Source organism: Carettochelys insculpta, chromosome 8 (assembly GCF_033958435.1).
Source record: "Carettochelys insculpta isolate YL-2023 chromosome 8, ASM3395843v1, whole genome shotgun sequence".
NCBI classification, from domain to species: domain Eukaryota; kingdom Metazoa; phylum Chordata; order Testudines; family Carettochelyidae; genus Carettochelys; species Carettochelys insculpta.
In genome coordinates this window covers 5,674,752-5,688,778 of record NC_134144.1, presented here as the reverse complement: position 1 = coordinate 5,688,778, position 14,027 = coordinate 5,674,752, and the positions used below count along the sequence as shown (strand labels likewise).

Here is a 14,027-nt window from a genome sequence, read left to right as displayed (position 1 = left end):
CAGTGATAGCCATTAAAATAGCTATTCAGTATTCAATATTCAAACCGTTAGACATACAAGGTAGATGAGATAATACCTTTTACTGGACCAATTTCTGTGGGTGAGAGAGAAAAGCTTTCAAGCTTACATGGGCCTGAAAAGACCTGAGGCACCTGACCTGAAGAAGAACTCTGTGTAAGCTCAAAAGCTGTTCTCTCTCACTAGCACAAGTTGTTCCAAAACAAGCTATTACCTCGCCTCCCTTGTCCCTCAAATAACCTGGGAGCAGCACAGCTACAACACTGCATGGATCAAAGATACTGAAAACTTAGAGACTCTTTCCATTGACTTCACTGGGCCCTCCACGTTCTTTATGGACGCCTTTATGATAGGTGCTGAGTCATTGTGCAATTCGGCATTGCATGGGGAGTTACAATGGGTACCCTGCTTACATGCTGCAAGAGATACGAAAACAGCAAGTAGAGCTGATTTCTACTGTGTGGCTGAACCTAGCCTGCTTTGCAAGAATGGGCCCAGAGCAAGGACAAAGCATGTTGGGTTACTGCATTTCCAGATTTAATGTAATATTCTTGGATTTTTGAGCCTCAAAGGCCACATGAATATTTTCATTCTGCCCAGGTGCACCTTAGGAAGAGTAAGCCGCAAAAGTCTCAAAAGGGAAGGAGCTATGGAGACATGCATAAAAACTGCACCTGTCACACTGAGCCAAAAGTATCAGAAAAGGAATAGTGAGGGCCTGGGATGGGGCGGCTGGCCCACACCAGCCGCAGAAGGGTTGCAGCAGCCCTATGGAAGCTGCACAAGACCTGATCCAGAGAGGAGTGGCCAGCAGACAAACTGCAGTGTGTCAGTAACAAGAGTGGTTAGACCAGGACTGCTGTTTGCCAGCACGGCAAATGGCAAAGTTGAGGACTGTCAGCTCCCCGGAAGGGCCAGAGAGCTGAGCGGGGCCATATTCAGAAGAGATAAACATGAGACAGGAGCAATGCAGGTCCACAGCCACAATGGCAGAGACAGCGAGAGAGTGATAATGGGCAGGACACCACCCACAGAGGATGCATAAGAGCAGAGCTAATTGCCTAAATGACCAGTAGGAGGTGCCATGGTGGTGAGTCCAACCTCATTATAGAGCACTAGACTGCCGAAAGTGAGCATAAGGTATGTAAGGGAGCAGGTGGTAGAAACAGAACCAAGTGTTGCTGTTTGTCCTTTGTTTCAAAGGTGAGTAGTTGTGCAACACCTTTTGTGGTCTGCAAGGAAGCTAACGAGTCTAAGGATTAATTCAGTGGCTGTGCAAGAATAAGGAAAAAAAAAAGACTGTTTACTAGGTATGTCCATAATTAGCATGGCCAAACCTCCAAGATTGTCCTGGGGTCTCCAGGAATTAAAGATCAATCTTTAAATAAAGATTGTCATGTGATGAAACCTCCAGGCGTATGTCCAACCAAACTGAGAACCCTATCTATAATTCATGGCGTCTTCATTTGCGGGGCCTCAATTCTGCCTGCTGGGTAATAACATTTGCTCCAAAAGTTTCTGAACAAGATGTTCCTTTACTTCACGGCTCTGTTCTGGTGCAACAAATTTATTGTCGCAAGGGGCGGGGGTACTTTGTGTGCCTCTTGATTCTTCACCTATAAAAAGATCACTGTGCAATATTTTCTTGAGAACCTGTTCTTTCAAGTAGATGACATGCCCAATCTGCCTCTGTGCTTTCATAAGCACAATTTCAAAGGGTATTTGTGCAATTTGTTTGCAGAAACCCCTCATTTTTTGTTGCATTTATCATGCCATTGTCTAAGTACAGCAGCTCCCAGGTGCCACTGATGAAATTCTGCAGAGATCTTTGATGTACAGGAGGTAACTTATCCTTGCTTCACAGTTCCCGAGCGAGATAGAACAGCACAGCCGATGTTATGCCTTCTTGTGTGACACAGTCCTGGTTACCAATCTGGAAGCAGCAATCGAAAGAATGGCAGAAATCAGGTAGCTCCTTGATTAAGAAGATACAAAACTGCTTTGAAGAAGTGAAACCTATTATCACATTGCAAGTGGCTACACTGAAGACTGTGATACTAGACACATGCTTCCCCACCAGCAGGTTAGGGCCCGATCTCCATTTTCTCTAGACTTATAGCATATCAGTTGTTTTTAGTCTCCTTTGTTTCTTGTTAGTGATGAGCAAGAGTGAGTCTCCCACGTCCTTGGAATTGAGTCGGCTTAACGGAGGTTGTGGTATCACAATCATTCGAGATACTCAAGAGCAGGTTAGAGCAACGTCTGTTAGGGATGATTCAAATCAGGGGTTCCCAAAGTTTTCGGCATCATGCCCCCCCTTTAGATTTTTAAGACACCTCTTCTTTACCGGCATCCAACCCCCTTTTAACAAAAAATGCAATACATCATTTAAAATAAAACACAAAAACTTGATATAAAAATGTTATTTAAAATTAAAAACAAGCACAAACAGTTTTTCTTGGCCCCTTGCAGGGGTCTGGTGCAGCCCCAGCTGGTCAGCCGCCTAAGCCCTGTGCCAGCCAACTGCCAGCCCAAGACCTGCTCTGCCAGAGACGTCCACCCAAGTCCTGCACTGCTAGGGCCAGCCACTCACCCACTAGCCGCCCACCCCAGCTGCAGGCTGGCTGGCCGAGTCACCTGCTCGAGCCCTACGCTGGCAAGGTCAGCCACCCCGCCACCATCCCGAGCTGCTCAAGGCCCACGCTACTGGGGCCAGCTGTCTAGGCCCCACGTTGTTGGGGTCAGCCTCCTGCCTGCCAGCCCAAGCCATCTGAGCCCTGTGCTGCTAGGGCCAACTGCCCACCTGCCAACCTGAGCTGCCCAAGCTGCCCGCTGCCAGGGTCAGCAGCCCACCCGAGCCCCATGCTGCCAGGACCAGCTGCCCCACCATCAGCCCAAGCCACCCCAGCCCCATGGTGACACAGCGGCTGTTCCGGGTCACCCACGTAAATAGGGGCTGAGAGCCGGAAGCAAAGGCTGGCTCTTTCTTTGGGTGGGGGGGATGATCAGAGGGCTGGGTCACATCATGTCCCCCATGGAATTTCTTTACATCTCCCCCAGGGGGGCACATCCCCCAGTTTGGGAAACCATGATCTGAATGGTGCCTGGTCCGGCCTTGAGGGCAGAAGACTGGACTTGATGACCTTTCAAGGTCTCTTCTAGGTCTAGTGCTCTATGATTCTATGATTCACAATCAAGTTCATAATAAATATCACAAACAACCACCTGGGTAAGTCCTGTACAGGTCTTCAACGTACGCAAGTTACAGAGTTTGCCAGATTTTTGATATCAAACAAAGCTTGCCAGCAATATCTCCATCAATCACTGTCAGGGGAAGACTTGACTGACAACACAAGTGACTCCACTAATATTATCATCACAGTGGACCAGGCACAGTGATCTCCACAGACGCACTGTCCAGATTTCAGTCACACAGCCTGTGGCTGAGTTGTTCCTGCCACCCCAATTTGGGGCATAATTCTGAAGTCCTTTTGATTTCAATGGGAGCATTGTCCGAGTTAAAAATTTGGGACAGGACTTCAGGACTGACCCACTCCAAGGAATACTGAATAGATATATTAATGGCTAGCACTGTAATACAATCATCCTGACGGCCTTTTTCTGTTCTAAAAGATCCCTTCTTTCCCTTCAGTCTGAATTTCTTAAAGAAAAAAAAACGAACCATCTGGAATGGCCACATCTGTCCCATCTTGGCTCCTGTGGATTTCCACTTTGTCTTGATTCTTACTTGTTCTACTTTTTCTTTTTGTTCAGGATAAAATTGACCTGGTGTAGTGCACCAGCAGGATGTTACTTTAATCCTACTTTAGCTCTACTTTGAGAATTGAAGTCACGTACAGGTTTTGCTCGAGTTTCTTGCTCAAAGTGAATTTAATGAATATAACGTGTTATGCGTCTCTGCTACGGGTTTCCTTCAAAGTCTGTTGTTGGCATCTTGTGCATGAGCAAATACATAACGGAAGGCCACATCTTTTTCTGGCCTTCTGGCATTTTATGAATGATGGGCCACGCGCCACTCCAAGCATCCAGCTGCTGGGGCCGGCGCGTGCCTCTCTGTGGAGACCCCACAGGTGGAGAGTAGCCCTGGTGGGGAGGGGAGGGGAGGACTCCAGCTCCACCCTGCTTGTGACAGCCTCCTTGCCATCCTTAGAGCCCTTCACCTCCATAGTAACAAAGCCCTGCACCAACAAAGCATCACATTTTGCTATAAGCTAACTTCCTTTTGGAGCTTCCACATCATGATTGTCTGTTCAATGCCAGGCATTACGACCATACTGCCAGTTCCCTTCCCAGTCTTTCTGGTGCCCTACCTGCTTGCGTTCTGAAGAAAAGCCAGCAGGTCCCTCATCCCCCGATTGCCTTGGATCACGTCTGGGGCCACCAAAAGGAAACGCCACAGAGAGGTTTCGTTCTGTACCCGGGAGATGAGTGACAGGAAGGAGATGGTTTCTTTGACAAATGTCCCCTGGTACTGAGGGTCCTGCTGCAACTTAAGCCATAAAAATGAGATAACATTATTGAAGAGGAAAGAGGAAATTTAATTTTGTTAACTAGCTGCACCACACCTCCAAAATATTCCCTGTGTGCATTCAAATAGGTAAAGCTATCTGGAATTGGTACAGAGCATTTTCAACTCCGGTAGCGGCAGTACTGTACATTTTTGGAAGGTCTTTATTGGCTGCATAAAATCAAAATTGGAAAATATTTCAGCTGTAATAAAATTATGTGCTAAGTATGTACTTTATTCTGAACTAGGCTGTACCCTACAATCTATTCTCAGGAAGGGATCACACAGCCACCGTGACTCAAGAGCGCAAGAAGGAACCAAACTGGGGTCACTCAAGCCATGTCTATGCTCTCCTGTTGACCTCCCTTACTTCTCACAAGAACGCGGAGTACTGGGGTTGACTGTTGAGCCTTAATGGTTCGATTTAGTGTATTCCCACTAGGCTTGCTAAATCAAACCCTGTAAAATGGACCCTGGTCAGGTCGATCTTCCGGTATAGACGTACCCTCAGGCTGCTGCTACACTATCATTGTCCCGTTGGAGGTGCAATGGTAATGAGGGAATTTGAGTCCGACCTAGCTCTGTGGGAGAAAGGGAATGTCGAAGTGGGGTGCTTATTTCGAAGCTGTCTCCATCTTCACTGTCGATCTGAAATTCCAAGTTTGCTTGTGAGGCTGCCATTTTGCTAATGAGGCACTGAATATGCACGTCAGCGCCTCATTAACCTGCTTCCAACTGCCTCATTACCGTGGCACCTCTGGTGGGACAATGGTAGTGTAACAGCAGCCCTAGAGTCACAATTCAGTCCCTGCTCCATAGAGAAATAAAATGCCCCCACCCTCTTCCTAGCATAGCTTACAACAGGGGTCAGCAACTCCCAGCATGGGTGCCAAGATCGACCTGGCCGGGGTCCATCTTACAGGGTTCAATTTAGCATGCCTAGTGGGGACGCACTAAACTGAACCATTAAGGCTCGACGGTAAACCCTAGTACTCCTCACTCGTTAGAGGAGTTAGGGGGGTCAATGGTAGAATGTAGATCTGCCTTGAGTGACCCCAGTTTGGTTCCTTCTTGCACTCTTGAGTCACGGTGGCTGCGTGATCCCTTGCTGAGAATGGATTGTAGGGTACAGCCCAGTTCAGAATAAGGTACATACTTGGCACACAATTTTCATCAGCATGCAAGGTAGGATTTCTTTCCATCCTCCTCCCTCATTCAGCCGGGAGCTTGCTTAAAGCCATGCTGCCTGTGGATTAACAGATGACCAGCTAATGCTACCAACCACCACCGAAATAGGCAAGTAGGACTATTAGTGATTTTAAAAAGGATAACTGGCTCTTGGAACGGACACGGGGTGAAAAGGTCAAATTTCAGCACTCTGCCTTGGAAAGGTTGCTGATCCCTGGCTTACAACGTCATCTAAGCCAGCTCAGTGGTCCTGCCTGGTGCTTTGTGGGGTTCTGTTTATTCCACACCCAACAAGCTGCTCCTCAAAAACCTGTGCAGAAGAGAGTGTAGGAACTCATTGATAACTGATTTCCCTCCACTTAGGATCTGGCAATGTGGGTCTGGAGGTGCCACCAGGGCAGGCATTCAGTGGGGCTTATGCCTACGTGATTCTGCACATTACACCTACAGTTGTACCAGTGGATCAAATTTCTCCCAAGTCACAGCGGAATCATGCCTGAAATGAATGGGTTTGCACTGGGGGTGAATTTAGCCAGCCTGTCTAAATCCCATGTCAAGCAATTGTTGAAGCTGTTACGGGACTTGGAATGAGTCCAGCTTGAACTAGCCTTTTTGTTGTGAGGCTCTGATGAGCACAAGGTGGTTGAATAACTCATTCTCCTTCGTGAAATCACTTCCATGGGTTCCCACTTGTGGATCCAGAACAGCGAGATTCTACAGCAGAGCTCACAAAGCAGCGGACTGGGGCGTAACGACAGTTGGCGAAACTAGAACCAAGGGAAGGGCTGCGAAAATAACATAAGCCCAGTTCTCTGCTGGTGCAAACAGGGAGACATTCATTTAATTCCATACAGCAGCATTTAGCTCTGAGTGTCAGAGTACAGCGACCAGGATTCCCTTACGAGATGCCTCTCGGTGCTGGCATCCAAAAGCACCAAAGCACAAGCTCCCTGTGGTCTAACTAGTTTTAAAGACTCTGCACCTGCACAGCAGGAGCCGCGTCGCCATCAGAAGAGACGTTCAGAGGACCGTACTCACAGGTGTCATCTAATCTCACCGTCTGTCTGAGACGGAGGATATCCAATCGGGCACACGGATAGACTAGCGCGGGGATTCTGGGGGGTGGGGTAGGCACCAGCCATCTACCCCTGCCACGCCCATTCCCGATCCCTGCCCGCACCTCACCCATGTACCTTCTCCTTCCTCTGATGCTCGGCCCCTGCCCTGCCCTCTTCCCACCCTCTCCCTGCTCTGCCCCCACGCACCTCTTCCTGCAAGAGCGGTGCAGAACTGAGAGTGAGTGTCGTGGGGGGTGATGCCGGGCGGGTGCATGTGGTACCCTGTGCACCCACCGCACACCACCTATGCTGGCCCGGGGAATGTGAACACAAGGCCAGTGAAAACCAGCCCTCATCCTCATAAAACAGGAGCATGCACCTTATTTTGGACGCGGCTGTTCTGAGGGATAACCGACATGGCTGTTTGATATGCTCTTTCACCAGTTATTGGGACTGCTACACAAATTACTGATTGAAATGGTATGGTTCCCATAAAGGAGGTCAGACTAGATGGTAATGAAGATCCCTCTGGCTTGAAAATCTGCTAATACTCTCAGAAGATCCCTATGTGTACTAAGGCAGACTCATAATGGAAGGAAACGCATGATTTTTTCTTGCAGGAATTTTCGAAACGCCGGCGGGAGTGAGTCAGTCACACAACTCACATTGCTTTTCAATGGGCATTGAGTGCTTCACACTGGGAGGTGCTTTGAAAAACACCTCCCCCCACCAAAAGCATTTACATTACTTTGCTCCTAGGGAATTAGAATGCAAATTCTTTAGGGCCGGGGTCCTCTTTTGGGTTTGTAACTGTACAGCACCTTGCCCATGATATCCTGGACCAGCCCAGTGAAACAATCAGAACACTAACAGTTCTTCATATTCTGAATGGAGAAAAGGGAAGCTGGTGACTCACCTGGGACAGCTGACTCCTGAATGCTTGGATACAAGACTCCAAAAGAGACGAGTTGGTAAAACAAAACGTCCCGTGAATGTTTGCTCCCAGGCTTTTCCAAGGGGGACTGGAGGAGGCTACGTATGGTGACATGATCTCACAGAGAACAATTTTGAGGTTCTCTGGAGGTGCCTCCTGTGTCTGTACCTAAAAGGCAAACTTACCGTTAGTAGTGGTAAAAGCAGGATTTTCCCGACTGTGATCTTAAGGAATTGTGAGCAATGGTAGCTACATTAAACTAGTTAGCCCTGGTCCCACAAATATTGATGTGCATACTTAATGTTACACACGTGAATGGTGATGTTGACTTCTCCAGGTCTGTTCACATGCATGAAGCACATGGATAAATATTAAGGAATATTAATATATTAATATTAAAGTAAAAGATGGCTAGTGCACTCTCTCAGAAAGCCATCATCCAGCATAGTCCACCAAGCTCTCACTTGGAACCCGCAAGGAAAACGCAAAAAAGGAAGACCTCGGACAATGTGAAGATCTACTAAGACTGAAGGACAACAACTGAGGTCCACCTGAAGTCAGCTACAAGTTTTGTCCTGAGACAGGGTGAAGTAGAGGGGACTTGTGGATGACCTGTGCTCCACCCAGAGTACAAGGGTTCAAGTCAAGCCAAGTAAGTCAAATATTTGCATGCTTGGAGACATAATACAAAAACATTAATACAGTCGTATGAAGAAGTGGGGAAAGAAGGGCCTGGCATCCCAGGAGTTAGAGGGAGCCTCAGGGCCCAGCTAGCTCCACCCTGCTTTACTGCAACCAATGCTAGGCTTGGAGGGAGGAGAAAAGCAAGGAGCCTGGCTCAGTCTGGGGCTGACTTGCAGGGAGAAAGGAGGTGGTTCAGTGGAGGAACCACAGTCTGTCTGTTTATCAGCCATGGGAGCATGTAAGCCCCACTCTACCCTTCTGGGTAAAGTGGGAAATCCCCTGAGAAACCCCAGCTAAGGGAGAATCTGAACTCTTGAGAATCTCTGAGTCTGTCCCACAAAAGCTCATCACCTAATAAATCATTTTTTTAGTCTTTAAGTGCTACATGACTGCTGTTTTGTTTTATTACATCAGCTAAGAGTTGGCTCCATTCTGCTTAAGCTCTGTTCTTTAAACAAAAACAAATTAACTCCATGTCACTGCATCAAGGGCCCAAAAATTACCTTTCCAAAACTTAGAATTTTGTTGAGCATGTTTATTCTGGAAGTCAAGTTGGTTGGTGAAGAAATATCCTCCAAGATGCTGTTCAGGTTAGCTATAGAATCCGACAATGCTGTAATAATTAGAGTTTTCAAACATTATGCTTAATCTTCTTACACAAATAAGCCCATAACTCTTAACTTGCTGAGTAAACAAACCCACACAATAGTACAGCTGTGATGCTACATCTTTGCCTGTGTGATCAGTACTAGGGCAGAGTGGAAAACAGTTTCCCCATTGCATAAAAACTGTAGGGATATCAATACATTTCTCCTGCCAGATTGGGAGAGAAAGTAACAATCTTGACATTTGTTGTGAACTAAATTAAAAAAAACATTAGTTTCGGTCACTCTCAGAAGATTTCGTTTTGATTATTTTGGAATTTTTTGAATTGACCAGTACAAATAAGTTTTGTTTACAATAATTAGCTCAAATGTTAAAACCAAAATGAATTTCAGCCCAAAACAGTAGAACTTTTTGTTTCAAAAAATGTCAAAACAAGATATTTTCTCCTTAATTTTTTTTTTTGGCACGAATTTTCAACTTGACAAACTGGTTGAAACCAACTCTTTTCTATGTACGTTTTCATTTCAACACTGGCATTTTCCTCCTGGGAGTTATCTCCCAAAATGCTCTTCTCATTACTCCACCTTCAGAGATGTATGCCGATGTCAAATAGACCAGGGATTTATCAGACCTAATGAAATGCTAAATGTCACTATTTCCTTATGTAACCTTTTAAAATTCATCCCTTTGAATGTTTTATTGGGTCTTCAAGTTTACTTTAATGAGCTGTCCTTAGTCTTGCAGTCCTTGGGCTTGGAATCATCTCACAGGGTCTTACAAGGCAATGAAAGTCAGGCTAGGCCTGCGGTTGGATAGGACATCTCTAAAGAATACCAAAGCACTGCAAGACATGATCTAAAGCAATTTATCGGCTGGCCCTGTTTATTCTCAGCCAGCTCCAGCATGCTTTGTCGGCATTATTTTTCTTGAGATACTTTGCACGTGCTGTACTGAGGTAAATCGGCATGGGTCCACTGAAGTCAACATTCTCAGAACTATTTCTGTAACAGTCACATGTTCACAACTGTTTAGTTCATTGAAATCAATGCAGTTATCAATGCAGTTTACATCTGACCTGTAATACTCTGAGATGTAAAACAAGTCCTCCTGACTATGTGCGGTCATTAGAGCTGTGTGAATGCTATACAACAAATCCCATCAATATTCATTTGAATTTGTTTATGAATCTGCTTCAGAGTTTCATCCATTTGTGTCCCCTTTCTCCAAGTATTCTAGCCAATGACTTTACTAAAGGGAAACTAATCAAAACCATGAATATTAAATACAGGTTGAGCCTCTCTAGTTTGGCGCCATTGGGAACTAATCAGCGTTGGATGAGACAGTTCCCTGGATGATAGGAGGTCAATATTGTCCATCATCATTACCAACACTTTCACTGCTTAATGGACTCTTTTAGAAGACATTTAGGGGTATATTACAGCTAAGTAACTGCACAGAACACTGAGAGCCAGGACTGGTGGCTGGAAACAAATTTTATGGGACCACGGGAAATTTGGCAGTACAAAAGATAACTGGTCATTCAGCTAACTAATCATGGATGTTGCTGAACGAGAGAGTGCCAGACTAGGAGAGAGTGCCAGACTAGAGAGGGTCAACCTATACATATTGCAGAATATCCATTGTGAATTTATAATTTAATTGAGAACTCCTTGGAACAGAGATGTCCACCTTCAGGGTTTAGGAAACTCCTAGCAGATACTGTATGATGATAATTATGATTATTTTTGTTTGAAACCTGAGTCCAACACATACTTTCCCATCAGTAAAACCAAAATTTATGACCAATGAAAAACAACCTCAAAAATTACATATTCACATGACCACAAATGAGCTGCAGAGAAAGGACTATTGACTGAAAATATCTGCAGAAGAACTTTGAATAAGAAATTTGCAAACATACTAGTTTATGTCTGAACTATGAAGAAGGAAAAAGGCAATATTAGTTACCTGCCTTTTTATTTATGAAACAGCTGGCTTCTCCTAGTGGGCATCAAAGATCTTATCCGCTACTTGGAAGAAAACCCTTGTGTGCTAGCTATATTCCAGCTCTGGATTCAGCTCTGGGAGAGACTAAGCTGTGGCCCCAAAGGGGTTAAGAAATGTTTGAACTTTGTGAAACTACATATTTGTGATTATTCCTGCATGTTTAAAATAATAGCACTACTACGCTTCAGCAACCATAGAAAACATATTGATAATTTAATGGTGCGCTTCTAGAAATCGCATCTTTTTCAGGAGAGCTTTAAAAGGTGAACCTTTAGAAGATGACACCTTTCCATGCACCACAGTGAGAACTCTCTTAACATTAATAGAACTCAATAACATACCGAGTGGAGCGTTCCTGCTTTTTGGAATCTCAGCAGTGTGCGGTGATGGATAGCTAGCCATCCCCAGGTTAGATGACCTTTTTTGTTTCCTGATAGAAAGGAAAAGAGAAGACCTGAAACTCCACATAGGGTTGTTCACAACTGAACTTATGCTAACCTAAAGAGGGGCTCAGATTAGAACTGGAGAGTCAGGATTGATCAGGGGCTTGGCTCATGCTGACCTCTGCCCTGAAATTCTAGTTCAGTGCCATTGACTCCACAGGAAGCTCAGGTGCAGAATACAAGCAGAAGGCTGCATGTAACACCACTTCCTACATTTGAATTACACCTGGCATTAATTTGGCTCAAGCTCTATCAATTTCTTGTATTTGAGTGATGGGTTAAACATAAGCCGGCCAGATTCTGTCCTTTCCCAAAACATACTTGGAACGAGACTGGTGAGAGACCCCAAGGAGTTGATTGTATTTCCTAGATTTTATTGCTGCACCAGGTCTACTGCAAATTAAAGCTGCTCTAAATTGTGACAATAGGCTGTACTCACTACAGGTCTGTACTCCTCTTGAGAATCACCTTACAGTACCCAGGCTCCAGCTCCAGCCCTTGAAACATCTCCTAAACTGGGGGGTAGGAGCGAGGAGGAAAGGGTGATGGTATGAGAAACATCTTCCTTTTACTAAGGACAGGACAAGAGAACCACACCATCTCTATGAAAAGTCCCATCAAAGCTTTCCTGACCAGCTCTGCTATCTGGGTCGCAAACACGCTCATTCAAGAACTGTCGTGCGCTGGTTCTCTGCCGGGTTCCTGAAAGGTGTGTGTTCTTCGAGTGGTGCCTCACATCCAGGTGGCTGGCTCTGGTTTCTGGGAGAGTGCAGACCCAAAACATAGCTCAGCTGGAGAGGCTGACAGGCTGAGACCACTTCTAGTACAGTGCCACGGGCTGGATGGTCACCTTTGCCCGCAATGCACCATGAGCAAAGGGAGCAGCTGGGAATGCAGTAGGAAGCCTGGGACAGGCTGGTTTGGCTCTGCATAAGGCAAGATGGAGGCACGACACCAGGTGTGCAGTCACCAGGCCTGCCAGGGGGAAGGGAGGAGAAAGGGGACAGTTGCCCCAGGGCCTGGTGCTTCAGCAGCTGCGGTGGCCAGAGCTCTGGGCCTCTCTGAAGTGCTGCAGTAGCTCTGCTCTGGCTGCGTGCGGCTGTTGGCGGGTGGGATGGCACCAGTCTGGGCAGCACTGACAGCTGACTTCCTCTGGCCCCGCCCCTTCAGGGTGCAGAGCCAGACCCCCTCCCACCTTGCCCCAGACCCATGGGGGCTGTCAGCCCTGCTGGCAATCTGGGTTCAGAAAGTCTAAACCCAGGGTCACTTCTCGGAGTGAATGTTTGAGCACCGACGTAGAAGCACCAAGCCTGCTGACTCGAGTCCCACAAAGCCAGGCTTACACCGCAGCATAAGCACACCCGTACAGTGTGTTTGTACAGTGCTGAGCCCAATGGTTCCTTGCTCTTGGCTGGGGCCTCCCAATACCAGTCCAACAGAAATGATTGTAGTCACTCTTACCCAAGATTTCAGGTTATAATTACAGTGGCTTTGATTAGCATCACCCCAGATGTGCTGGGCCAGATCTTTGTATGTTTACTTTAGCAACACACTGGTGATTTCAATGAAACAACTGATTTTCTCCACCAGAGGAGCATTTGGTCCCTTCCCCATCAGGTGCTTCCAAGCTGGGGTGCTCATTTACCCACAGCGTCCTTTAGAACTCAAAGGAACTTATGGGACTACTGACAGAACATTTGTGCACAGAAGTTCCACTAGTAAAATTGAAGGTCAGAAGATGTTCTGAATGAGGAACACATTAGGAAATTGAAACGATGTCGCCAGCTCCCTCCATAATTCTTCAAATACTGACATTTTCAAAGTGTTTGCCCATCGGTACCAAGGTTTCTAAAGAACTGTAGTACCTACAAGTGGTGTATCGCTCACTCCGTGGGATGCCCAGAGACTACAGGCATGACTGCCCCTGTCCGTCAAGAAATGGCTGGCTCCTTTGCCTAGAACAGCAAAGTGATTTCGGAGTCTCTTACCGTTGGAGTGGGGAGTTGCCAAGGAGTCTTGGTAAGAGATCTTCTGGCGTGTACGGTGTGTCCTTGCACTTGGCATCGGAATCACAGAGCACGGTTTGTAGGAATGGGAAAAAACCGGCACTGGGGAGGTTCCGTGGAGCTAGATAACCTGCAAAAATTAAATTTAAAAAAATATAATTCCTACGACATGGTGTTTTCTTCATCACAATTCCCAATCATCAGTGGCGCTGACAACCACTGCGAGCCCCAGAGCAAGGTGGGAGGCGGGACCAGAAGGGGCGGAGCCAAGGATGGAAGGGGCGGGGCCAAAAGCAGTCAGCTCTGAGCATCTCCCGGAATGTGGTTTTGTCCCCACCCCAACTCCCTCACTGCCACATGCTGCCACAGCATCTCAAATGGGCCCCGAGCTCTGGCCACTGCCAAAGTAGTGGTAGCAGCGGCCTGAGTTCTGGGCCCCTGCAAAATGCCAGCCCCAGTACAAATGCCTCCTTTGGCCCAAACCCCATCAGTGGGCCTGATAATTGTTTTGTAGAAGCCTTGGCCATTCTCATTTATGCTAAGGTCCCTTAACAT

At 46.5% G+C, this 14,027-nt stretch overlaps 1 protein-coding gene across 1 annotated transcript in view; it reads right to left on the bottom strand.

Moving 5' to 3' along the window:
- The window catches only part of ABCA12 (ATP binding cassette subfamily A member 12), a 125,076-nt gene that overhangs the window by 99,140 nt on the left and 11,909 nt on the right, over positions 1-14,027 (bottom strand). Inside the window, exons 3-7 of the mRNA XM_075000868.1 lie at positions 13,455-13,602; positions 11,365-11,453; positions 8,914-9,023; positions 7,709-7,894; positions 4,350-4,528 (exon numbers count right to left, since the gene is read on the bottom strand). Of these exons, the coding sequence (XP_074856969.1) occupies positions 4,350-4,528; positions 7,709-7,894; positions 8,914-9,023; positions 11,365-11,453; positions 13,455-13,602 (712 nt within the window). The remainder of the gene's footprint in view (positions 1-4,349; positions 4,529-7,708; positions 7,895-8,913; positions 9,024-11,364; positions 11,454-13,454; positions 13,603-14,027) is intronic.